Source organism: Colletotrichum godetiae, assembly GCF_030913485.1.
Source record: "Colletotrichum godetiae strain CBS 193.32 chromosome Unknown BDP55scaffold_26, whole genome shotgun sequence".
Taxonomy (NCBI): Eukaryota; Fungi; Ascomycota; class Sordariomycetes; order Glomerellales; family Glomerellaceae; genus Colletotrichum; species Colletotrichum godetiae.
Genome location: NW_026851274.1, coordinates 543,934 through 568,639, shown reverse-complemented (window position 1 = coordinate 568,639; position 24,706 = coordinate 543,934). Strand labels below are relative to the sequence as shown.

The 24,706-nt window shown below is 52.9% G+C and overlaps 8 protein-coding genes across 8 annotated transcripts; 4 read left to right on the top strand and 4 right to left on the bottom strand.

Annotated features, from left to right (window-relative positions):
• Window positions 1-264: 264 nt before the first annotated feature.
• On the top strand, window positions 265-840 carry BDP55DRAFT_694806 (uncharacterized protein; the record flags this gene model as incomplete). The annotated part of the gene is made up of 1 exon (XM_060577394.1): window positions 265-840. One exon carries the CDS (start codon window positions 265-267, stop codon window positions 838-840), a length of 576 nt encoding a protein of 191 aa, XP_060428429.1.
• Window positions 841-1,073: 233 nt separating this feature from the next.
• BDP55DRAFT_694805 (uncharacterized protein) lies at window positions 1,074-3,713 on the bottom strand (the record flags this gene model as incomplete). The annotated part of the gene is made up of 4 exons (XM_060577393.1): window positions 1,074-1,789; window positions 1,840-2,688; window positions 2,756-2,822; window positions 2,868-3,713. 4 exons carry the CDS (start codon window positions 3,711-3,713, stop codon window positions 1,074-1,076), a joined length of 2,478 nt encoding a protein of 825 aa, XP_060428428.1.
• Window positions 3,714-7,427: 3,714 nt separating this feature from the next.
• On the bottom strand, window positions 7,428-10,001 carry BDP55DRAFT_746342 (uncharacterized protein; the record flags this gene model as incomplete). The annotated part of the gene is made up of 3 exons (XM_060580547.1): window positions 9,264-10,001; window positions 8,323-9,159; window positions 7,428-8,134 (listed from the first exon to the last, which is right to left on the bottom strand). Exons 1-3 carry the CDS (start codon window positions 9,658-9,660, stop codon window positions 7,428-7,430), a joined length of 1,941 nt encoding a protein of 646 aa, XP_060428427.1. The 5' UTR covers window positions 9,661-10,001.
• A 3,498-nt stretch (window positions 10,002-13,499) lies between these two features.
• On the top strand, window positions 13,500-15,080 carry BDP55DRAFT_633226 (alpha amylase; the record flags this gene model as incomplete). The annotated part of the gene is made up of 1 exon (XM_060572528.1): window positions 13,500-15,080. The coding sequence occupies one exon, from the start codon at window positions 13,500-13,502 to the stop codon at window positions 15,078-15,080; it is 1,581 nt and encodes a 526-aa protein (XP_060428426.1).
• A 1,159-nt stretch (window positions 15,081-16,239) lies between these two features.
• BDP55DRAFT_186389 (uncharacterized protein) lies at window positions 16,240-17,786 on the bottom strand. Its single transcript, XM_060565850.1, has 3 exons — window positions 16,893-17,786; window positions 16,760-16,839; window positions 16,240-16,696 (listed from the first exon to the last, which is right to left on the bottom strand). Exons 1-3 carry the CDS (start codon window positions 17,682-17,684, stop codon window positions 16,477-16,479), a joined length of 1,092 nt encoding a protein of 363 aa, XP_060428425.1. The 5' UTR covers window positions 17,685-17,786; the 3' UTR covers window positions 16,240-16,476.
• Window positions 17,787-18,579: 793 nt separating this feature from the next.
• Window positions 18,580-19,186, top strand: BDP55DRAFT_667712 (uncharacterized protein; the record flags this gene model as incomplete). The annotated part of the gene is made up of 1 exon (XM_060575180.1): window positions 18,580-19,186. A coding segment is annotated over one exon (209 nt), but the record flags the coding sequence as incomplete, so codon positions are not given.
• Window positions 19,116-21,182, top strand: BDP55DRAFT_667711 (mitochondrial branched-chain alpha-ketoacid dehydrogenase kinase-domain-containing protein). The gene is made up of 3 exons (XM_060575179.1): window positions 19,116-19,729; window positions 19,895-20,043; window positions 20,114-21,182. The coding sequence occupies exons 1-3, from the start codon at window positions 19,615-19,617 to the stop codon at window positions 21,101-21,103; spliced, it is 1,254 nt and encodes a 417-aa protein (XP_060428423.1). The 5' UTR covers window positions 19,116-19,614; the 3' UTR covers window positions 21,104-21,182.
• A 742-nt stretch (window positions 21,183-21,924) lies between these two features.
• On the bottom strand, window positions 21,925-23,599 carry BDP55DRAFT_186359 (Stc1 domain-containing protein). Its single transcript, XM_060565849.1, has 6 exons — window positions 23,344-23,599; window positions 23,238-23,282; window positions 22,935-23,169; window positions 22,717-22,881; window positions 22,191-22,664; window positions 21,925-22,135 (listed from the first exon to the last, which is right to left on the bottom strand). The coding sequence occupies exons 1-6, from the start codon at window positions 23,373-23,375 to the stop codon at window positions 22,010-22,012; spliced, it is 1,077 nt and encodes a 358-aa protein (XP_060428422.1). The 5' UTR covers window positions 23,376-23,599; the 3' UTR covers window positions 21,925-22,009.
• Window positions 23,600-24,706: the final 1,107 nt, after the last annotated feature.

Genomic DNA, 24,706 nt, shown 5'->3' with positions numbered 1-24,706 from the left:
TGCGAATCCCCGTGTCAGTTGTTGCAGGTTCCTGTGGTGGGGTTCTGTTGGAGTCGTGGTTAAACCCGCTGATTCGTCAAGAGTTTGAGGGTACCTTTTTCCTGGTCCCTTGGCTGCTCCGGAAGAAACACCAGGGTTCAAGCTCTAGGTTCCGAAATAGGTTGATTCCTGGGTCAACAACACCAAACCAACGATCGCGACTCCAAGCGCTCTAGACAAGCCAAAATTATAATCCTAGACCACACAAAAACGGGCATGGCCACGATGCTTCCATTCTGCAGCCGCTGCACCGCGCTCCTCCCCCAGACTCGCACATTCACATCCTCCTGCGTCCGCCTCTCAACCCCGAAAGTAGCATCATCAGTCCTCTCGAAGCCCACGTGGTCCGTCGCCTCTCTCCTCCCGCCCTACTCAAAAGGCGCCGCCGCAGAGGAGTCAGCAAGGGAGCCAATCTCTCGCGCAAAGCTCCATCACCTCCTTCGCCTGTCCGCCCTCCCGCTCCCCGAATCCGAGGCGGAAGAGACCGCAATGCTGCGCACACTACACTCGCAACTACACTTTGTGCGCGATGTTCAGAGCGTAGATACCACTGGCGTTGAACCGCTTCGTTCAATACGCGACGAGACAACAGAAGGCGTAGTAGAAGCAACAATTGGCTTGCAAGAGCTACAGAATGCGTTGGGCAAGGAAATCCGTTTCGGTCACAAGAAACGACCAAAGAGATTGCGTGGGGAGAAGTTTGATACCAAGGGAATTGAGGACTGGAATCCTCTAGAGACCGCGTCGAGGACGGCTGGAAAACACTTTGTCGTCCAGAGCAGCAAGAAAGAGGAGGCATGATACCCATAAATTAGGATACCCGGTGAGACATCCCATTGATAGACATATTCGTTTTCCCATTGATTGTATCCCGTCATTTTACAAGTGTGTGTACCCGTTTTCCCGGTGTAATAGCTAATAATGGCCCAATAGTCCATCCATCCATAATCCACGCCGTTTATCGCGTCCAATAACAATGGCTCATGTCTAACCATATCTCTGCCGATCACCGCAGCTAAGATGCTCTCCGTAGCCTAATCCTGGATCTTCATCTTGCTCATTTTCGAATCGAGCTTGGCGTCGTTCTTGTGCTTGACCTCCTCCTGGATGTGCTCAGCTTCCTTGTCCATGTCGACGTAGGTGGGCTTCTGGCTCTTGTCACGGCCGTACTTCTCATCCATGAGGCTGAGGACTTGCTCGTCCTTTTCGACCTGCGCGTAGTCGAGATCCTCCCAGCCGATGTTCTTGAGGATGGTACCAATCATGTATTGGTATCTCAGGTGGCCGCTAACCATGCTGCTCACGTCGTAGTTCTCCACGCCTTCGGCGCCCTGGATTGGCTGCAAGCCTGCAACACCGAACTGAAGGTTGGACGTACGGTACAGGAAGCCAAGGATATAATCGTTCTCCGAGTAGACGTTGACAAGTCTGCCCGCAACGACGCTCTTCAAAGCAAGCCAAACTCGGCTTTCGGATGGCGCCGGAGTGCCAATCATGACCACGGACTCAATGAGACCGAATTGGCGGCGTTCGGCAAGAACCATCAAGCAGGTGTAGATGGCTCGGGCAGCCAAGCTGTAGCCAATCAAGCTGACAGGTCGATCGCCCTGCACTTTGCGACTGATGGCCTCCGCTAGGATCATGCCGACCTTCTCGGCTCGAACCATGCCGACACTCCAGGGATTGTCGATGACCTTGCTGACCTTGAGAAGGCCGATGGGCCACATGGCCGACATGAGGCTGGCAAAGACTGATCATTGATTAGCACGGGGGTCTCGCGTTACGTGGCGAGAAACTTACTGGTCCGCGTGATGATTTCCTTCTTGGCAACACTCCAGGCGGTACTCTTGATGACAGTCTCGAGCGAGTTACCCATATTCATCAGGTTGGCAACTTCCCAACGTACAGCGTACACCTCACCTTGGTGGCCGATGCAACGCCAAGGGTTGACCACATCTTCCTTCTGAGTAAGCCAACCGCTGAGGGCGAGGACAACTCGAAGGCGTCGGTCTTTGGACGGGATCTCTTTGGCGTCACGATACTCGTCTCGCATCTCGCCATGCAGAGGTAGAAACGCAAAATCGGCGACATCTCTGGCGTACTGGTCCATCATCTTGGATGTCTGGCGAGCACCGTAAATGCCGAACAAGCTGCCAACCACAACGCCACTCTGGGCTAGAGTACCGAGCAATCCGGCTGCCGCCGTGGAACCAAGTCCAACACCGCCCATAACGGTGCCAATGCCAGCAGCGACCAGGGGAGCGGCAAGACCTCCAGTGACACCAATGATGGCAGCACCGGCAGCGCCAGCAAGGCCAACCTTCCAGCGTCTGGTCGACTTGTTCTCTGCAGACTTGTCCTCGACTACCTCATCGGCGTTAACCTCCTGCACAGTCTTGCCGAGACCTCGGGCAACCCGAACCTCGTCCTCTTGAAAGAAGCGGAGAGTCAAGTGAAGCGATGACGCCAACTTAAGCATGAAGACGCGAGAGAAGGCCGTGTACTGTTCCAACGACAAGAGAAGCAGGAGAATTGTGTGCAGCAACAATTTTCGGCGCTCAATGGGCAGAGCAGTCAGCGGTGTGGCACTCGGAGGGAATCGTCGAATCAGCCAGAGGTCGGTCTCGGGTTGACGGGTAGCCGGTGGGCCTTTGCAAGTCAGCATGGAACGATGGATGAAAGCTAGGGATTGTGAGGTTAACAGCTTTCGACGTACCTCCTGTTTTGACGCTGAGGGTGCCGCTTCTGCCACCACGGTCACGCGGGGTGGTGCCTCGACCTCCCTGAGGTGCACCACGATCACCGCGACCGCCGCGGGTTCCACGAACAGCACCACGACCTCCTCCACGGCCGGCTGAGGCGGCTGAAGCCTCGGGATCCTTGACCGAAATGTCCTTGGCACGCGTCAGGACATTGCCCTGCCACTTCCTGAAAACGACAAGACACTCCTTCTTGAGCTCCTGAAGCTGAGGTGTCATGGCCTCTTTCTCTTCCTTCTCGACAATCTCATGGGCCTTGTTGTACGTCAATCCACCCTTTTGCTGGTTCGAAGTCGAAGCAGAGCCAGCATTTTCCTTGTTGGCGCTGGGTTGGGTTTGAGGAACGGCAGGCTTGCTGTTCCCCTTCTTCAACAGCGAGAGGGAAAGCCACGAGTGCTGTGGGTCTTCGGTGGTAGCGGGAGTGATGGGAGGGGAGTGAAAGATGTTGCTGATCTGGTCCTGCATGCTGTCCAAGATGTTGCTGACCAGGTTGATGAGCTCGTTCTTCTCCTCGAGGGTGAGGACGCCGGTGAGATCGGTCTGGGTACGACGGCGCTGGCCGTGAGGGCGTCTCGAGCCGGCCATGGTATCGGGGTCGTCTGGGTCTCGTTCCCAATTGCCGTCTTCTTCTTCTTCAAAGGAGCAAATAGAAGATGCGTCCAAATTCTCCTCGTCAGAATAGGCGTAGTTGTACTGGTCCTCGTCGTTTTCCGAGCGTAAGGTGTTGATGTTCAGATCAGGATCAAGAGTCGAATCAGTTGCGGCCGCAGTGTGAGAGTTGGCAGGAGGGGTTTCTGTGTTTGTACTCCTTGGGTGATTGTGAGGTGGTACGCCCGTCACTGCCTCCTGCACAACCGCATCCTGCCCCTCGGCAGGTGCTGCCGCGGAGGGCGAAGAGCCAGGCGCGGTTTCCATACTGGGCAATATTTCGAGGTACCAACTGCCACCCTGGAATTAGGCGAAGGCGGGAAAGGGGCACGGTGAGTACACGGCGAAGGGCTACAAAGAAACCACGGGCTATGCTTAGACACCAAGCAAATGATGTGGACGGTGAACAAGTCGGTCAGCCTGTCTGTAAGGTATGTCTGTCTGCCTGTACCTTGTGTCTACCTTATTAGACACACATACACACAACGGGACGAAGAGAGGGCAAGAAAAAACAGTAAATAGGTGAAGCAAACATAAGCAACAGCAGCATCGTGTGAGGGAAACCGGGGAGGTGAGCTCTGTTTGTAGTCGCGCGGGAAGCCGCGTCCATCTCAGACCCCTGACGTCAGCTGTCAGGTCGCACCCAGTGATGCACCACCGCATCACTGGCGCACCGCAGGGTCACAGACGCTGCTTCCGAGGTACGAACCGATCTTATCGATAGACAACCGCCTGGGGGAGGATCACCGCTCTGGCCGGTCTGATTGGCAGCTACTACGGCGCCCTGCAACGTCTCCAGCGTCCTTCCCGTGCGGCCGCCCCTCCCAAGCCTCCCTCCCGGACGCTTGCAGTTGCGCTAATGCACGGTTTTTCGGCCCTCTTTCTGGAAGCTGGCAAGCTGGAGCTCCGGAGCTCCTACCTTCCATCACCCACCCTGGCACTTGACGTCCGATAACCACCGCCTAGACCCGCCCCTGTTGGCCCGCTATCAACTCTATTTCCGTCCCAAGATGTGGACGATAGTTCCAGTCACGTCGCCTTTTCAGTGGGTTTGTTGCAGAAAGGGGTATCTGTACCTACTTCACTAGGGTTCTAAGACTACAGTGTTGCTCAAACGCTCTTCTAAGGATGGGCACTACATCCTTTTATTCCTGTTGCGACGCATAACCACGTCCACTGTCTCTCCCTTGCGGTAAGATGTTTCTTCAGTCATTCAATCTCCGATAGAGCGATATGTCACATTGCGCAACCAGAGGAGACAATGGCGTATCTCCAAAAAACCTGAGAACGCCATAATCATCAGGGTCCTTCTTACGTGGAAACTGAGTTGCGTCTCGTTGATCTATTCGTGACATTACACACAAAAATGAAAACACCATACCTGCTTTCTCCCTGCAACTCTTCGCGTGCCTAAGTCTGAGAACCAACAGCGCGACCTCCGGTTCTTCTTACCTACTTCTCCAGACTCGTGAGAGTTTTATTTGCCATCTTCAAAGGTCGAAGTACAACCAAATCAGAGACGGTTCTGTCAGGTGTGAAACTTCCATACAGAGTCAGTCCTCGAGGTAGGGACTTTCTATACCATCTCCCCATAAGCCTTCCTGCAAGGTCGCGATCCAGCAGTTCGAGAGGTTCATGCGGCAGTTCTCGACGTTTAGCTTTTTCCTGTAACTTCACCCTCAAGGTCGTCGACCTTCATTAAACGAAACTCAATGGCCATAATTCGAGGAGACTCTTGACCTTGTAGCAAGCGGAGATTCCCTGGGTCATGGCCTTCCAGGCACCTTGATGTTTCCCATTTTCCTATAAGACGCTCCTATTTTCCCCTCTAAGCCCATCTCTCTTCTCCTCAGACATAGTCTCATCTCACCTCCATCACCACCATCACCATTTCTGTCTGTCTCGATAGAAATATCTAGGTGGGCAGAAATGTACACCGGTTCAGTATGAAGCACTTCGACAACGCAGCATACCAAGCCCTCAACGGGCCACTGATATCATATCTGCACGGTTACACACATACCTTATGCCCACGTAAGACTAGGGCGTGTCAGATAGCACAAATGGCACCCTCTTATGTACCCACCACCACCACTGTCGCGCCTAGCTCTCCTCCTACGACCCAAGAACCGACGACCTAAGGATCACTAGGACTATCTCCCCACCGACCGAGGATGTCTCCAACAAATCCACCACGATATTCGAGGTGGCACATCTCTCGGCAACCTTGAGCTAAAGGGAAGGGGCTGCGACAGTCCCAAATGCACCCAACACAGGCCTCCCGTAAGACAGCCCGCAACAAGCAGGAGACTACGCAGGCCCAGCAAAGGATCTAGCCCTCCTTCTTAAACCTCGTATAAGACAGCCTGTGGCAAGCAGGAGATTGTACAGACTTAGATGGAGCTCCAGTCCTCCCGCCTACACCACAGGCCTTGCATAGCACAGCAGTCACGAGCTGGAGATTATGCAGGCACTTCGTGAAGAGGAAGATCCAACCCTCCCGGGAACATACCCGACAAAGTGTAAGTAGTGCTGGCACTATTACCCAAAGAGTCGACTCAGGGACAGAGGTTGGCGATCCAAGATTTCAATGCCCTAAGGAATGAGTCCCGACAACACCACGATAGCTTCCGAACAACATAACCACACGTCGGCCGAGGCTACCACTCCCAATACTTTGTCGACGATCACGAGACATACTATTTGAACAAAGTCAGCAAGGCTATTCAGGAGACCTTGGTGGAGTGTGAGGAGTGTGAGATCGAATTGCAGGCAGAAGTTGAAGGGGGGCTTCTACCAGCGCCAAGACCACAATGCTTCAACACTGCAAACCTTCGAAAACGACTAAACGGCACGTATCGTACTGCTCATCAGAGCTGACGAAGATGATATCCATCCTCATCACACCCCGCATCACCCACTAATAAAAGAGAAAAAAGACCAAAAAATTGAAAAGATAAGCTCCATCACACTACACCACTTACAAACAAAACCACCAAACAAACACCACAACATCCACCAGTCTGCAAGCAACACACAGTCGGCACTCAGCGGGCTGAGACTCTCTTACCCAGCAATACCAATCGACAAGTCTGCCCCTCTCAGGCTGGGCGCCTTCTTCAGCCAGCTCAACGCGGGCGATCGTGGCCAACAAGGGTACGCCTAAGGGCTGGCGCAGAGCCTTCCGACGGTTCGGAATCCGACTGGGCGACAGCGTGGGCAGCTGGGCCGGCACCAACGAGAAGATTCGGCTGCCCCCTTGGTGACCAAAACGGCACCTAGTCGGCGTGGGAGGTTGAGAAGAGATGAAAATAGAAATTCGAGATATAGCAATCGCTCGTGCCAATAGAAACGGAGCGCAAAATACCCACGTTTTTTTGAATCGCAGTGCCGTCCCCCAAGACATGATTATATGTGATTACCAAGATTTTAGACCACAAAACCTCTACTAGAGATAGCATTGTGCAACTTGCACATCGACTAGAGACCACATCTGACACTTAATCAGATGGCAGTTCTCCTTACTTGATGGCCTCAACTTACACCGCCCCGTCGAGCCCTTGACAGACTCGAATTTTGGGGTCGTGGCGGTGTATATCCATGCAGCGAGAGGTTGTCAGACAGAATATTAAGAGTCTGTCCGCTTGCTTGAATGTGGTATGATAGTGACCAAAGTTTACATCGCAGATTGCAAGGAATAGAATACACTAGTCGCAACAGACAGGCGGGTGTGGTGCCGCCCGGAAGGTATTTTCAGATTAATTGGTCTTTTATGAACGCGTGTTACTCATATAAGTATTTCTTGCCCCAATCTGCGTTTATATTTCAAATATACTTAAACAATAGGTAGATGGCGGTATCATCACCCACTACTATACAGCTGCTATCCCTTTGTGGGGCTTTTGAACAATTGCCCCCTGCTTTGGCTAAACAGCGGCAAGGCTGGTCTCCGATGATCAAATACACTTCTAACAAAACTCTTTAAACACGGGCAGTCGGGTTATGCTGCTTCTCCTGCTTAAATGAATCCCGATGATAATCAACTCCTCCAGCATGCGGCACAGCAGGCGGGCTGATATCCTGCCTGAAGATGTATCTCCTCCAAAAGTAGAAGAACTGCGCGAGCCCGTACCGTGCAAATGTTCGCAAAGGAACGCTGAAAACGGCGTCCAGCTCCTCCAGTGTCTTCTCCTTAGTCTCCGGGAGAAAAAACAACACCAGGAAGAAGCCGACAATGTTCCAGGCGCCATACCATCCAAAGGCGCCCGTCGGTGTAAAGGCTTTCTGGAGAGAGGGCCAGGTGACGGCAAGGATGAAGTTAAAGAACCACGTCGTAGCCGTCGCCAGAGACATGCCAATGGGGCGAATGTACAGCGGATAAGCCTCGGCTGAGTAGGTGAAAGGTACTGGTCCCTCGCCGGGAGAGTAGACCATGCCAAAGAGATAGATGCCAAGGGCGATGCAAGCGATCTTGGCGGGGTTTGTAGGTATGTAGAACGAGAAGCCAGTAAAAAAGAGACAGATGGCCATCAACGGGAAGGTTGTCAGGAGTAAGTTGCGCCGTCCGAAAGTATCGATCGTATAGAAAGCCGGGAGAGCGAAGTTGATGATGCCAAAGCCAAGGGACGCCGCCAAGGCGCTCACTTCGCTAAACTCCGCCGCCAGGAAAATCTCGGAGCTGTAATAAGCTGCTCATAGTTAGCATGTGTTTGAGATAATATAGGTAGACCGGGAGAATCTTCAGGTCTAAGTCCCCCCCCCCCCCCAACACTTGAAGAGCATACGGCCGTTTGAAACGGTCTCTAGGCATTTAAACTATACCGTTATGCGTTTAACCCTAGCAAAAACATCGTTATAGTACTAAATATGCACCTACCGATGACATTCACGCCGCAAAATTGTTGCATAAACATAACAATTTGCGACGCAATCATACCGTTTCTATTACGGCGCACCGTAATAAACTCTAGCAAACGGTTCTGTTTACCGATGCCTTGTGTCTCCTTCTCCGCCTGTAGGAGGGCGTTGGCATAGAAGAGGTCGCGAGCAGCCTGTACCTTCTTGAAGCGTAGCTGGCACATGGACTTGTAGGCGTCGGAGTGGCGGTTCTTGGTCAAGTACCATCGAGGAGACTCGGGGCACATGTAGCAGCATGCGCATACAGAGACAGCAGGCAGCATGGCACTACCCATCATCAGCCTCCAGTTGAGGCCGACAATACCACCCTTGTCAGGCACGTAGTAGAAAGCCAAGTCGGCAACGTAGCCCATCATGATGCCAAAGGCCGTCCAGAGTTGCCACTGCATGACTAGGGCGCCACGAAGGCGAGGGGGCGCACATTCGGCGGCGAAGATGGGGGTGGTGGCAGACTTGGGGCCGATGCCAAAGCCAAGGAAGAAACGGGCGATGAACATGTGCCACCAAGTGTTGGTAAAAGCCTGCCAGAAACAGGCTAGAGCAGAGATGAGACAAGAAATGAAGACGGTGCCACGGCGACCGAACCGTTTGTTCATAGGCTCTGTAAGCCAGCAACCGATGATGGCACAGCAGAGATAGGGAGCAGAATTTGTCAGACCAAGGAGCCAGGTGTCTCGCTCAGTCTCTCCTCCAATGCCAAACTGCTTCTTGTAGAAGGACTGGGCGCCATTGACAACGGTCTCGTCCATACCCTGGACGACAGCGCAGAATGAACAAACTTGGGGAGGGTCAGTCTCTGCACGTGAAGAGGAAATCGTACACAGAAGGCTGGAGGGGTATGGAGAAGAAAAGACAGGGAAAAGGTGAACTTAGGAAGAGTAGAGAGACTGGAAGACCGACCGGCAACAACACCATAAAGCATCTTCGGGTTCCGCCACTTGTGAGTAGCCTCGCCGTCAAGCACTGCGCGTTCATCCGCAGTGATCTCGGTCATGCTGTCGTACTTGTTCATATTGCCGGAGATCATGGCGCCAAGGCGGAAAGCTCGAATGTCTTCTTCTGAGATGATACCATGTTCTCGACAGTAGTCCTCGCCTTTTTGACTCAACTGTTCGGGTGTGAAGCCAGCAAGAGGGTTCTCCAGCTTGCGGGAAGCCTCTAGGCGCTTTCTCTCTTCCTCGTCCACCGCTGTGGCCTCGGACTGCCGTCCCGGGTGGTCCATGTGAGCATAATCGGTCTCGGCATGGTCTGACGATGACTGGTCGCCAATTCTTTCTCGCTTCGGATCCGAAGCCATTTTGATGGCGACGACAATTGAGCCTCAGCCTGGCAGAGAAGATAGTCGTATGCCGGTACGTTTGGGGGATGAAGCCAAGGGAAGTCGGGACACTGTCACGAGGGAGAAACGTCCTGGCAAAGGGGTGCGAATTAGAAACTGTAGGAGAAATAGGTGGATGGATTTGATTCCCAAGACAGCCAAGGTAGCCTCCCGGCTTGGGACAGCTTGGCTCCTTATGTATCCAGACACTCGCCAAGAAATGAGAAATTGAAGATAGCTATGTACAACGACGTAATCGGAGACTTCTCCGTCGAGCTTCACCTCTAATGACACCGCGAAGGTGGAAAGCTAGGGCGGTCGCATCTGTGGATTGAATGGAGAGCGGGGGTGGGGTTGAGTGCGGGAGAGAAACCCTCATGAGTTGGTAAAAGGCTAGGATGATAGGAAATGGAACTGGAGCCGCTGGTCGACAAGTTCGTTTGCACTTACCGGCAGGTGTTGGAGGATCTTGAACGACGTCATGACGCTTCCCACGTCTGCGCTTGCAGACGGTGTGACGGGGTGGATAGCTTCATATTCGGAGAAGGGGTTGTGTTGGCTGAGGGAGCGAAAGGAGGCCGGTGCTTGTAAGGTAGGGTGTGGAGAGAGAAACTGTTGAATGTAGATCTTTTGTTTGATTTCGAGTGGTGGCCAGGTCTTGTCAGATAGGAAGGATTCGAAACCTGGGTGTGGAGAGACTAGTTAGCACGCGTTCCCTCGGTTGTAAATTATTACTGGATGGGTTGCTTGAATGTGATGAGGGTGGGATCGACTTCAGATCGGTCGAAGATGACAGGTTGTGTCGGAAACCGCCGGCAAGTTGGTCTGCTTCCGCGCGAAGTTTGTGGTGAGAAGAATGAGAGAAGGTGCTTGGGATGACGTTGAATCCGCAGAAGTAAAATGGATCCGCCGTAGTTTGCTAGGTAGAAAGGAGGGAAAGTGTGCCCCTGTCAAGTAAACCAGTGCGGAAAGAACGCCTGGGTGTCCCTGCCTGTGATGTGATGTGAGATGTAGGTGAGGTGAACTCGGAGCTTGCGCCTGCCTTGATTGGATCTCGAATGTTGGCATCACGTGCCTGAGGTACTATTCTGCTCTTTCCCTGACCGCCAAGCAGTCGGGACATCGCCCAGTAAAGTCAAGATTCAGTGCCTGGGACCAAGTGCTGTGCCCAGAAAGCGCTAAGCGATCCTGCCACTGCTGGATTTGTGCCGCATTTCTTGGCCGTCGATGGTCCTATTGACATCATTCCTCGGGTCTCACCACATCTTGTGCGATGCATCCGCGAGTGAGATGTCAGCTTTTTATCGCTTCGGCGGCTTCTTTTGTATCCGGAGTATCTCCGTGGTGCGAACCTTTGTCTTCCCATCGATGTTATGAAGACATGTAGTCGAATTCGTTTCTCACGTGGAAGGAGCTCGCGTGCTTGCCTTAGTAAGGTAGGTACGCTTTTTAAGGTTGAGACTAGACATGTCGCAGTGCCCATTAAAAAAGGTTGACGGGACCCGTTCAAACTTCAACGGCGCCGGTTTCCCAACGTCCGCCGTCGGGTCCATCTGAAAATCAATGCGCGTACTCTATACTTTGCATGACAAGCACAGCACGAATGGAAAGAAAACAGTGCAAAATTACCCTGTATCATGTGGCGATTGCTATGCGGACACAAGCACATCGCGTCGTTCTGTCTGCTGGAAGCCATGTGCCGTCTCGCAAACTTACGTCATACCACAAGGGCCGCCTAAAGAGGTTGCATCTGCAGTGGGTTCTCCACCCCGTGCTCACCTGCTTATTGTGTATTTCTGTAGGTGCCTCATGGGACATCTCATCACTTTCTGTCGTCATCTGTGTCTTCCTTCCCAGAACGTTTACCTATCTAGGTGCACAAATCTTGAGGACCTGGCCTTTCTTCGGTTATCTGGGCAAAGAGGCGGGTCGTTGGCACCGAGCATGCTGGGCAGCGAGCACTGATCCATCTGTCTGCTGCTTCAATAGCCGAAAAGACGATGACTGTGCCTACCTTGACTTGAAGGCCGCATCTTACGAGGATAGAGAGTCCCAAGACTTTTCTTGGACCAGTTAGCACCGGGAGAAGTCGATTGCATCTGCGAACGCATGTGCCGCTGCCACAATTCAGCTTTGACCCAAGTTTTCCGCAAAATCTTTCTTCCATTTTCAAAATTCGCCAATTGTCCGAGATTGACAGCGATACAGCTCAGTCGACCAACTCAAATCAACGAAAAGTCAATTACATTGAATGGAAAAGTATGTCGTTGCAATACGAAGACGATCAGCAGTCCGTTACTAAGAGGAATTGAAAACAGCCCACGTGAGCAAATGGATGAGAATGAGCTGATTCGTGAAAGGGGTTTTTCTTCGTTCAAAGAGTTCTCACCTTTAGACTGCTTCGACAGCATGAGGTTGATTAACAAATCTGTATCTGTAGTTAAGTTACGTCTCTACAACATCGGGATACTACGTTGGCTCGACGTTGATGTCTCCATTGTCCGCTCAAAGAAGAAGGTAAGGTGCTATGAAACAAACACCTTCGGAGGTCGCGCTAGTCTGCCCCACCTGTTCACCAAATTCAGCACTTACCCACCTCAGGAGTTATCCGCACTTCAAAGATTCAGTCCACCGGTTGGTTCCTTTTTGTCCAGAGTCTGATTCGAGCTCGAGCTCAAGCTCACAGCCTCACGGAAGGCCCAAGTTATCCAACCTCCTGCGTCGGAACGTGGGAAGATCACAAGTGACAAACACGCTCACACCGATGGACTAAACCTAGATGGGATCAGGAACAATAGCTCCAGCACTGCAGAGCTGCAGAAGGGGTAACTTCTACTCTCTCCCAAACGCAAGCTCACCGATTAGGAAAAGCCGGGAATCCATTCGCTCATTCACGCCGGAAGAGCCAACGCGATTAATCAGAAAAGCACTCTATAGGAGAGTGGAATATTGACCGGTCGGGATTACGGTGGAGAAGAGCCCCGGTCGCCGGAAACTATCCGACTTGGAGCTTTGCCGTTTTCGAGCCGATTCGGACGGGAGCCGGGGTTGACTGTCTAATGTAGATTGTGTTAGCGCCCAAAACACCCTGTTCAGGATGCGCAAGAAGGAGCCTCTCTCTTCACCACCGCTTTCCTCTTGGGACTCAGATATCCTCCTTGTTGCCCCCCTTCTCTCGTATTTCTGACTTTTTGCCTCGCTTAAATCCTTCTTCCCACTAAAGATGCGTTTCGCAGTATCCGAACAGTCGATGGATGCTACGTCTAGGACTCTAGACCCCCATCCACCGCATGGGTAGGGACGGTAGTGGATCTACAGATGGGGACGCCGGTCGGGATCTGATTCAAAAGGGACAGCGTGAGCTCACCTAAATCGGCCAGGACCACTCGATCTGGCAAGATGTTCGTATTCTGCCAATAGCACAGCCCTTTTGGCAGGGGCGATTTGGACGGGGTTTGCGAACGAGGCCCTCGTCAAAGGTTCGGGAGAAGTGGTATGTGGGCGTAAACTGCTCATGGTCTTTGTTGGCGCGAAGATGCAATATATGCTGTTCAACCGCTGTCTTTGCACTTGAACTTAGTCTTCTCTCTTCCTCCTCCTCCCTCTTTCCTCCTATCCCCCTGTCTCTGTAGGTGCCGCAGTTGAGGCCGAAGTAATCACTCGTTCTGCTTTGTGCTGTTGTCATTCGTTTGATGCCTGCTGGTCATTATACTCCAATCGTTCACCAATCAACTCTCTTTACATCGTATATTCTCTTGCTATTCCTTCTTTTGGGTACTGCACCTTAATACCTTAATCTTCTCCTCGAACAAACAACCATGCGCTCCTTCGCAACAGCACTCTCTTTGCTGGCCGTCGGGGCTCTCCAGGGCGTATCTGCCTTGGACGCCGCCGGATGGAGAAACCAGAGCATCTACCAGATCATCACCGACCGCTTCGCCACCTCTGACGGCTCCACCCCGGTATGCGATATTACCCCGGGCCTGTACTGCGGCGGCACCTGGAAAGGCATCACCAGCAAGCTGGACTACATCCAGAACATGGGTGCCACCGCCATCTGGATCTCCCCCGTCGTGAAGAACGTCGAGGGCAACGTCGGCGGCAACGGAGAGGGCTACCACGGCTTCTGGACCGAGGACCTCTACTCCATTAACCCGCACTTTGGCACAGAAGCCGACCTCTTGGAGCTCTCCGCCGCCCTTCATGCCCGCGGCATGTACCTCATGGTTGACGTTGCCCCCAACCACTCTGGTCTGAACGACTCCCCCGGCAACTACACAAAGTACAAGCCCTTCAACAAGCCCGAGTACTACCACAAGGAGTGCGCCATCAACTGGAACAACCTCCAGTCCGAGCAGCTCTGCTGGCTCGAGGGTCTGCCCGACCTCCGCACCGAGGACGACTTCGTCCGCAAGATCTACGCCAAGTGGATCAAGGACCTCGTCACAAAGTACTCCATCGACGGCCTCCGCGTCGACACCGCCCTCGAGATCGAGCCCGAGTTCTTCACCGAGGGCGGCTTCCGCGAGGCCGCCGGCGTCTTCCTCCTCGCCGAAGTCAGTCACTCCTCCCTGACCCTGCTCGCCCCTTACCAGAACTACCTCGACGGCATCATGGACTACAGCAGCTACCACCTCTTCGCCACCGTCTTCTCCACCCTCGAGGGCGACATGGATGGCGTCTACGAGAGCGCCAACACCATGGCCGGCATGTCCTCCATCGACCCCTCCGTCTGGGGCTCCTTCGTCGAAAACCAGGACCAGCCCCGCTTCCCCTACCTCAACGGCGACATCGCCCTCGCCAAGAACATGTACGCCCTCACCATGCTCCGCGACGGCATCCCCATCGTCTACTACGGCCAGGAGCAGCACTTCAACGGCGGCCCCAACCCCAACAACCGCGAGGTCTTCTGGACGGGCGGCTACGACGACAAGGCGGAGCTCTACGGCTGGATCCAGCAGACCAACAAGATCCGCGTCCACGCCGCGACCGCCAACGCCGACTTCCTCACAAAGGAGCGCACTCGCGCCGTCTTCTCCTACAGCAGCACCGACAGCAGCCGCGTCATCGGCTTCCGCAAGGGTCAGCTCTTCTCCATGTACACCAACGGCGGCTCCGCCGCCAACAACGGCGTCATGTTCTCCATTGCGCGCAACGTCCACGGCTTCGCCATCGGTGCCGAGGTCGTCGACGTCTTGAACTGCGAGTCCTTTACTATCGCCTCCAAGGGCCGTCTTTGGGCGCAGATGCCCGCCGGTGGCCTGCCGCGCGTGTTCCTGCCCAAGGAGCAGACCGAGGGCCTCTGCAACGACGTCAAGGCGCCTGTTGCGGATGCCACTGTCAAGGTCGGCGTTGACAAGAACACTGGCTACAGTAGACGGGCGGTGATGCTGGACTAAATGGATTGTGTGCTGGGAGTTCGTGCGAATGTGTAGTAGACTTGAAACGGTATTGAACTGGCCTGATCATCAGGCCATTATGTGATCCTGACGATCATGCTCATGTAGATGATTCCTGAATGTAGAGCGTTGTCTGCGTAATAATTAATAGTAATACGAAGCCATGTGGTTTGATCGTGCTGCCTTGCCCATAGTGACAACAAGCATCGTGCTACCCAGTCTCTGGAAAGCTCTTGGCCGGGCTGGCTTCGACTTCTGATGCCACTCACGACTCTAGTGTAAAGTGAGCCGCATGTCGTTTGAAAAGGGGTAAACAAGCGTGACAAATAAGGAAGGAGCGACAGGGTATGTCAACAGGCGGGCCAAAGCTCCTGGTGGGTCCTCTCATCGACCGTTTGGAGACTGAGGTGGGATGGACTTGCCTTCCCACGAGCAGCGTCATAACCCGGGGACGTGCCTGCCTGCCTGCCCACCTTGATAGTCCGGCTTGGAAGGAGCAGGCGGGTGCTGGCCGTACCTTCCACACCCGCCGCGAGAGAAGCCTAAGGTATATACACCCCCTCAGGTCCAATTCCGTCACCAACGGCAGCAGGCGCCTCACAGACTTGTGAGGTCAGGTCAAACTGCCGTTTGGCGGGATGGTCACGGGCGAGCCTATCCAACTGGTTTAGCCTTTGCCAGGTTTACGAGTTCGAATCCCAGCATGAGCACCCAGAGATGTAGCCACACCGGTGGTGAACTCTTTTTGGTCCGCGTGTTTTGAACCTATTGGCGTTACCTTTATATACCTTGGGATAGTTTAAGTGCCTCATCAAGACCAAGACCAAGACCAAGACCACTTGTGACAGCTCTGACGACATACCTTGCTTGCCATGGGAGACGTTCACAACAACCAGTCTTGGAATCTTGATAGACCAACGCATGAGGTCCTCCCTTTTCTGTCTGGTTCACAAGCCCTGCTACTTAAGCCTACTCTTCTTGACGAGAGATGAGAAGCTAGGTCTTGTTCTTCTTCCGCTCTGTACTAGATGGTCTCACTTGTGCAAACAGAGCAGAGTCGTTTGGGCTTGAACTTCATAATTGGTCATGGGAAAATGTACTGAAACCTATTCCCCTTCCTTTCTCATCCTCCTTCTCCTTTTCTCTCCCAACTGCCCAAAGGTAAAACAAGAAACTGTAATCGTGACTTTTTGTGGTATCCGCTATGCTGTAGTAAAGGGACCTAAGAGGAAATGCGAGATTGCGTGGACTGGGTATCCTGCTATCTTTCCAAACACCATTGCTATGCTTCAGTCGTAACCGTACTTGATAACTTTTGTGGCTTCATCACTCGTTCAAATCTCTATAGTCATCACGCATCAAAGACGAAAGCTGTAAAACAAAGTCGGGGTCAGAGTCACCGCCGTAACGGCGTGCCCGCGGGTGTGCTGTAAGCGGAGCGGTCGTAGCTTTTATGCTTGGAGCGTTTTCGTTTGAGAGCGGTCCAGTCAGTCTTCCAGTTTTGAATACTCTGGGCGAGGTCATCGTCAATATCGGTTGGGCACTGCACTTCTATAGCCTTCAGGCCTAGGCGCAGGTAGCTGAGTTCTGAGTCGTTTTCTTGGAGTTCCTCTTCCCTGCGATGAGTCAGTATGTCATGCCGTACAATTACATCTCAAGAGGACTGTTTCGAGACATACAAGCTTTGTACTCGACCTTGAAGGAAAATGATTCTTTGTGCTGCGCGTTCTGCGCGGGTCACGAGAAGTTGGTGGATGTGCTGTGTTCTAGTCAGTAGACCCCTTCTCCGAGCTTGGTATTCTTATGTCTCACCTCGGATTCCTCTTGACGGGCCTTGAGGTTTGTGACGAGGGATTCTAGCTCAATGTTGAGTTTTGCTGCTTCGGATGCGATGCGGAAAGTATCAACCGCAGGCTTCCTTTCGACGGTAGGTTCGGGCGAGAGCGTATCTCTTCTAAATGAGCTGCGGAAGGACGGCGAGATTTCTGAGAGGCCAGACCGGAACCATGACGGCGAAGGCGAAGTCCACAAGGACTCGTGCTCGACACTCCGAGCGTCCGCCTGCCAGTTCTTTGGCTTGCCCTGTGGTGTTGCTTGAGGCGGCTCTCCGGCTAGAACTGTATCGATCTCATCAAGCTTTCCGTGCATGGCGCTAACGTTGGTGTCAGGTACATCTTCGCCCGCGAGGAGCTTTTGCGCCAAGTCATTGAGCCGCTGGATCAGACCGAGAGTATCTCGAGTATTTTCAGTGTTCTCATTCGTTTTCTCAGTCCCATGTGAATGGGTTGATGCAGTGAGATCATCCTCGGTCCATGAGCGCGCCAGGGGGCTCTTAGCCACCGGCGTTGAGAAATAACCACCGGGCGTTGAAAATTGCTGGCGAGGAGTCGGTGAGAGAGGTGAGAAGCCCCGATAGCTCATCGGTGAGGGTAGAGAGGGCGTTGAAATTTGCGGTGAAGAGGCATGCGGCGTTACGGGGACTGATTTGCTCGTTTGACTCCTGGAGCGGCGCAAGCGGCCTTTGCATGGGCTGTTGTCGTCCTCATCGTCATTCAAATCGAGAAAACGTAGGCCCAGCCCCGAATCCGATCTGCCGTCCGACATTGCTGGTCATTGAAGTAATTATTTGGACAATGTTTAATAGGGCGGCGGCCGGCCAACCGAAAAACCGGGTCTTTGGCCTCCTAGACAAATAGTCCCCGTGTGTATGTAGGTATTCCTCTCAGAGATATGGGGAACGGAAAAGACGCGCGACAAGGCAAAGAACTACCGGTTTGGGCTCGATTGCAATGCGACGAGTCGACTCTGCATGCACCCGATGAAAGCAGCACAGCGCGGCAAGCTAGTGGGAGGTAGTATTCCCGAAGACGATCCGAAAGGGCAGCTTCTGGTGCAAATGCCAAAGATTGGGGGATTTCGGGCGTCCGCTGCAGGAGAATCGGGCGCTGTTTGGTCAAAGAGGCCGACCAATTGGCGATGCGTCGAGTCTTGTCTTTGGCGCGTTCGACGCGTGAGGTGGCTTTAGGAGGCGTGGGAGGCTGGTAAGGGCTGGACGAGCGACTCTGGGGGCTTGAAGAATTGTGGCGCCTTGCATGTGACCACAGGGGTCAAGCTGGGACTCCGACAATGGGTGAACGCTGGAGACGGATTTACCTAGGGCCATTTTGCCAGAAGGGAAGGGCGCGACCGGGATGTGATTGGGGTGGTGACGGCCGGAGCTGGTGCTGTCGTGGAGGTGCCCCTACCTGACCTCAGAGGGCCTCGGTGCCGTACGAAGCAAGTGCTTCGTAACTTTGGCGGCCACGGGAGCTTCCTCAAGACCTTACGTCAGCATTTACCTCTCAGTGCGAGTGTGGGGGAAGTCAAGGCACGGGCCCAGCTTTCTCGGCTACGAGGAAGGGCAGACGCTGAACGAGAGCCCCTCCGCCGCGGTTGACTGTCGTCGCGTGCTACAGAGTTGGAGAAGGAAATTGATAGTGACGGAAGTACACATCAACTGCCATGATCCGTTCCTTTCCGCCGTCCGTCACTCCGTCACATGCCCGACATGTAATCGTGACTCTTCATTGGTATATACTTCCAAATTGCCATTTGGTGCGCCTGCTGGCTATTCGATTTTGTTTATTTTTGTTTCATCTTCATGGTTTGATGGTTCGGTCCTTTTCCCATTTTTCTGGAGCTTTTTATCTGAAGCGTATCTTTGGATGACAGAGCAAAACTGCTCATTATCTGCGCCATACCCAATGTTTCTTCTGGAGATACTACATGGCATCAATCAAGCCCACAACCACACGCTGTAGGAGAACTTTAGATATGTGTGACCACACTGTAGAGTAGGTGAGACGGAGTCGGGCAACGCACAGAGACTCTTGCCGTGATACCGTCAAAACAACACCTGGGATAGCCATTCTCCAACGAGCAAAGACCTGTTCGAATACAGGACCTGAACAGACACTCTGGCACCTCGGGCTAAACAATTGCGAACCGTCGTTACGGCCTGAACCGGCGGGAAACTCGCTCGAAGCGCACCTTTACGGTCGGCTATGTAAGCCGGGTCAAGGTACCTGTCGTGCTATCATCGAACCATGGGCCTAGGCAGTATGACGCCGACCGAGTCGGGGCAAGTACCTGCGTACCATTGCCGTCCGCCCAGAGCATCAGGAACTCTCCACTGAGGAGCCCTGGCCCGGCCTTGTTCCTGTCGTCCCCGGCAATCCCAAGCTCTCACCTTCTTGAGGTCCCAGTTCCTATTCCGTCTCCATTACCAGAAATAAACCTACACGAAACACCTCTCGCACGCTGCACGCGATCTCTCCTCACTCCCATTGACTATGCGGCAGTAGATCTGGCTTTTTATCTTCAACCTCGTCTCGCAATCCCTCGACCTCTCTTCCTCCGCATTTCGCCCGCTCGTGTCTGTTCCATGTTGCCCTGCGTCATACAGCCTCGGTAAAGGCCGCCCCAACTCGGTCACGCGGGGTTCGATTCGAATACCTCATCTCAACAGTAGATCACCAATTCAGAGCCGCCCAACATGTCGTGGAGGAAGACGGATAGGTTGATGGATACCATCAGGCATTACGCCAGTTTCCCGGCAACTGGCGTGAGCTTGAGGCAGATGGTCCAGTTTGGAGAGAAGCCCTCAGTCGGTTCGTCAACCCTTGGCAGCTCCCCTCCGCCCCCTAACGGGTTGCATTTGCCTCTCTTCTGCTCCGTTGCTTGCTCAGCCTGCATGCGATAGCAATGCGCCAATTCTCACTTGACTAGCTTTTCGTTCAAGGTGCCATAGTGCTGACTGTCCATTTTACTCTCAGGAACCCTCTTCCGTGCCTCCCAATTCCTTGCCGAGGAGCTACCAATCCGCCTTGCCCATCGCGTACAAGAGCTCGACGAACTTCCAGATGGCCTCAACGATATGCCCTCCGTGAAGCGAGTGCAGGACTGGTACGCACAGTCATTCGAGGTACGTCAAGACTCTTCTATCGCATAATGCATAACGGACATGACTCACTGACACTTATCCGTCCGCGCAGGAACTCACACAACTTCCCCGACCTGACTTGGACAAATCGACAAAAGAAAGACTCTTGAGGCCTGCCAAATCATATGGTAAAGGCCCAATGCTATCCGAGGCGACCCGAAACCCAAGCATCGAGGAAGGCCAATATGCATCTTTGCCGCAATCCAATGGAAACGGTTGGAGCAAGCAGAAGAACGTCGCCGCACGGAGATATTTTGCAATGGTAGACGACATCGGCGATTGGCCGCCCGAGCTGCGCTTGTACAACGAGCGGTTCGCCAAAGCCCTGCACGGCATCAAGAGGCGCCACGACGGAGTTGTCACCACTATGGCACAGGGCATCCTGGAGTACAAGCGCAAAAGACAGCGCATGCAGATTGATAACAACATCCAGTCATTCCTCGATCGGTTCTACATGTCGCGTATAGGAATCCGCATGCTCATCGGTCAGCACATTGCCTTGACAGACCAAAGCCATCACCGCGATCCCACATACGTCGGTATCATTTGTACCAAGACCAACGTTCAGGATCTCGCGCAAGAAGCCATTGAGAATGCGCGCTTTGTCTGCGAGGACCACTATGGACTTTTCGAAGCACCCAAGATCCAGCTCGTCTGCAATCCTAACCTGAACTTCATGTACGTTCCAGGGCATCTGTCGCATATGCTCTTTGAAACTCTCAAAAACTCTCTTCGCGCCGTTGTCGAAACGCACGGCCAGGATAAGCAGGAATTCCCTGTGACCAAGGTCATTGTTGCCGAGGGTAAGGAGGATATCACCATCAAAATCTCGGATGAGGGTGGTGGTATTCCCCGAAGCTCTATACCTCTCGTTTGGACATATATGTATACCACTGTGGATCGCACACCGAATCTCGACCCGGACTTTGATAAGAACGACTTCAAGGCGCCTATGGCCGGCTTTGGGTACGGGTTGCCTATTTCACGACTTTACGCGCGATACTTTGGCGGTGACTTGAAACTTATCAGCATGGAAGGGTAAGTTGCGCGCCACGCCTCGGACTGATTTCACGCAACCTCAAGCTAATCCCTGATGTAGATATGGCACGGATGTTTACTTACATCTCAATCGTCTGTCCAGCTCATCGGAACCTCTCCAATAGGGACCAGCAGTCATGAGGGACAGGAACGCTCGAGGATTGACGCTAGGGTTAAGGTATACACTGCACAAGAGGCTCAAGGATCGCGAGATCACGGAGCGTCGGCAGGTGGGAGACGCTCAGGAGATGATGAATCGGGGCGACACAGATCCTGGGTATTTTAAGCAAGACAACGACTTGTGATTAGCCTGTCTTGAAACAGGTCATTAATCGCTCCTCAATGTGCGGCGAGCGAGACCAAGTCGCAGAGCTGAACCCCTTCCCTCACTTGATCCACAGGGGCAAGGTCAAAAAGGTTTGGGGCATCTACGGTCAGGTCAACGTCACGCAGTTGAGGGCGGGAGTACTATAAGCCAGCATCATGTTGGAAATCTGGGATAGGATCATCTCCGCGCCCGTTGCGGCATGCGGAGGGACACATCGTTTTTTGTTTTCTACTTTTGGGTATGGTTTGGGGGCATTCTCAAAAAGAATCACCCCGGCTGGACAGGAGCACGGGATTACACGCACATTGGACAGGCCGCATCGGCAATGAGACTGGATGGCGGTGGGCGTCTTGGGTTTCTTTTTGCTACATGTTTCTCTCGTTACACAGTTGAAATACACATGGCTGCATAGGGAACGTTATGTGTTGTGCAAAGTGAACTGATTATCAGGGTTGTGGAGGTTACCTGTGTACCTAAATAAAAAGAGCAAAACTTTTCCGTAACTGCCGTCCTATGACCCTAACCATCCCGAACCCCCGTCTTTCCCTTGAGCATCCTCATACTTGTCTGTCACCAAGGCCCCTACTCGTCGTCACTGTATTCATCATCGTCGCCGTAGGGAATAGGGTTGAACACTCTGGAGGGCTTGCCTTTCTGGAGCTCGCGGTGCTCCTTGTTGGTGAGCTGCTTTCTGTCGCCCTGACGATTCTTCGGTCTTGTATTAGTCCAGTACTGGAAAATAAAAAGTGATCCATGAACTTACACCGGGCCAGGGGCCGCTGGGAGCAACGCTGGAAGTAGCGAAGACGGTAGCTTTGGGTCCGCTCTCGGGGCGACCTCCCTCGTTGGCCTGGGTGCGGCTGGAAGTGGCCTTCATGGAGCTCGGCCTGGAAGAGCTGCCAGCCTGCGTAGTGGGCGCCTTTGTCTTGAGGTGCTTTTGACCATTCGGGTCGTAGGCATTGTAGTTGATGTCCAAGAAAGGGTTGTTGATGCGCGCAGCAGCTGTGTCGGTGGTACCAAGGATGGCCGAGGTAGCAGCAGAGGCAATGCTCTCACTATCCAGGAGGGAGACAGGGGCGTTGCGCCCACCATTGAGGTAGTTACGAGCCGCAAGGCCGCCGAGCGGGCCGCCAGCGTAAGACTGGCGAGTCTCAAGGCCGAGAGACTGAAAGCCCGTCTGGAGATCATTCTCATCCGTGGTGGCGATACCGTTGGTACCAGTGATGGGAGCCAGGGGCTATAGTAGCACATTAGTCTTATTCAGGTTGGCAATAGGTGCTCTTTCTCACCGTATCGACCTCACTGTTGAAGTCAAAGATCTCAGAAGGATCGGTGAGGAGGCGAGCATCGTATTCATCTGAGTCCTCGAGGAGGTCCTGCTGAGTGTTGGGACCGGCCCAGGGCGTGTAGCCAGGCTCTTGAGTATTGATCCAGTGCTGGCACGACTTGCAGATCTGTGCACTAGGTATGAGCGCAAGTGGCAATGCTGTTTGTCTTGAGTACTTACGTTGACGCCATTAGTTCTGTTGTTCTTGGAGAACTGATCCAGGGTCTTTATCTCATCACAAGGGCCTTCGCAAGAAATCTCATTGACGGGTTCACCCGAGTGGATTCTGCAGACCATGCCAGTGTTGGCACGGTTGACTCTGGCGTGGCGATCAAGCTTGTCGTGGACAAGCTTTTGCTGCTTCTTGGAGAAGCCGGACATCGGCTTCCACTCGCCGCCAATCTTGCAGCGATACCTATAAGGAAAAGTCAGCGTGATCAGACAATAATGAAATGGGCGCCCTTCTCATTTTCCACAACTTACTTCTCGGCCATGTTCTGGCCAAGCTTCTGGCCAAGGTCCTGGGAACTGTGAAATTTTTGTTAGTGCCGTCGACCTCGGTGAGATAATAATGCTGTGATTTACTTACCTGCTAGGGCCAGAGGAGTGGTAGGACGACATGGCTGTGGTCTGGGTTTCGGGCGGGACTTGTGTATGAAGAAGAAGAGGATCACCAAATTTCTTTGGCGTCGAAGGTAGGAAATAGAGGGAAGGTTTTCTTGACTTGGAGGTACACTCAATAGGTGGTGACGTTTATGTGCCGGATGGGAAGAGTTCTGGGGAAGGATCGATGCGAAAGGTGCGTCCGAGTGAAGGATTTTTTGTGAAGTCTATGGGAATCTTCCAGAGGGTTGAGTGAGTGAGGGAGGGGTAATAAGTGGAAGGATGCAGAGGAAGAAGACCCGGATTGACAGCCTGCCCTTTAGGCAACCAAGGGCGTATGGAGAAGGGACGTTGTTATTCCTCATCGTTCCTACCCTTTTCAAGGCAGGAATGGAGGTTGAGTATGAGGCAAGAACGATGGCCCGGGGGGCACCTGAACAGGTACCCAGCCTAAAATTGAAGCATCGAGTGATTTATTCGGTTGACCAATCACTATAAGAACACCACAGGATGATTTCACATTAGAGAGAGAGTTCGGATTTCGGTTCATACTAAGATAGTACTCGCTGACATTCTTTCTCCCTCATGCACACTTGCTAGACGACAAACACTATACTTCCAAGCCCAGTGCATCTGTAAGTTGCTTTAGCTACCCCCGCCCATATATCCTGCGAGGGACCTGATGCGTTTTTATTTTAGACGAGACATCTACTTTCGCCCGCGACTTCTTGATGAGTAGCTACCCACCACAACATGGCGATGCCCTCAATTAATTGTTAGATTCGGGGGACACCCCAAGCAAAACACCCCAACTACTCAGCCTGTCAAATAGATGGTGTTGATGGGTAATAGACCATACATATTCACCTACCTAATACTTAGAGTCAGCAAGCTTTCACCCAAATAAAGACGTTGCTAGGTATTGGAAGGGGATTTTGAAGAAATGGTCTAATGACTCTCTCAGAACTCAGCCTTGCTACTACTACTATCTTCATTTATCAATATTGACTCTGTCATTTTCAGTATACTGCTCAACGGCTTCCTCTCTTCCAGAATCGTAGACTACTCTATTAACATATGAAAAGGAGCTCATAAAGGAGTTACTTCGATGCTGAATATAGCGCGTGTAAAGTCAACCTGGAGTCGGCGCGTAGTGCACTCTTTCCAACATAATGAAACTTTTCATCGCCTACAAGCACATACGACCATACCCATTGGAAAACTCGGGATCCCGTCCGCTCTCCCATAGATAAGCCAATGAGGGCCGGATTAGTAGTTGAGTCGGTGACGATCAGCGAATACCTGGTGTTGTATGTTTTTTTTGGTGGTTTTATGACCGGCTAAGACCG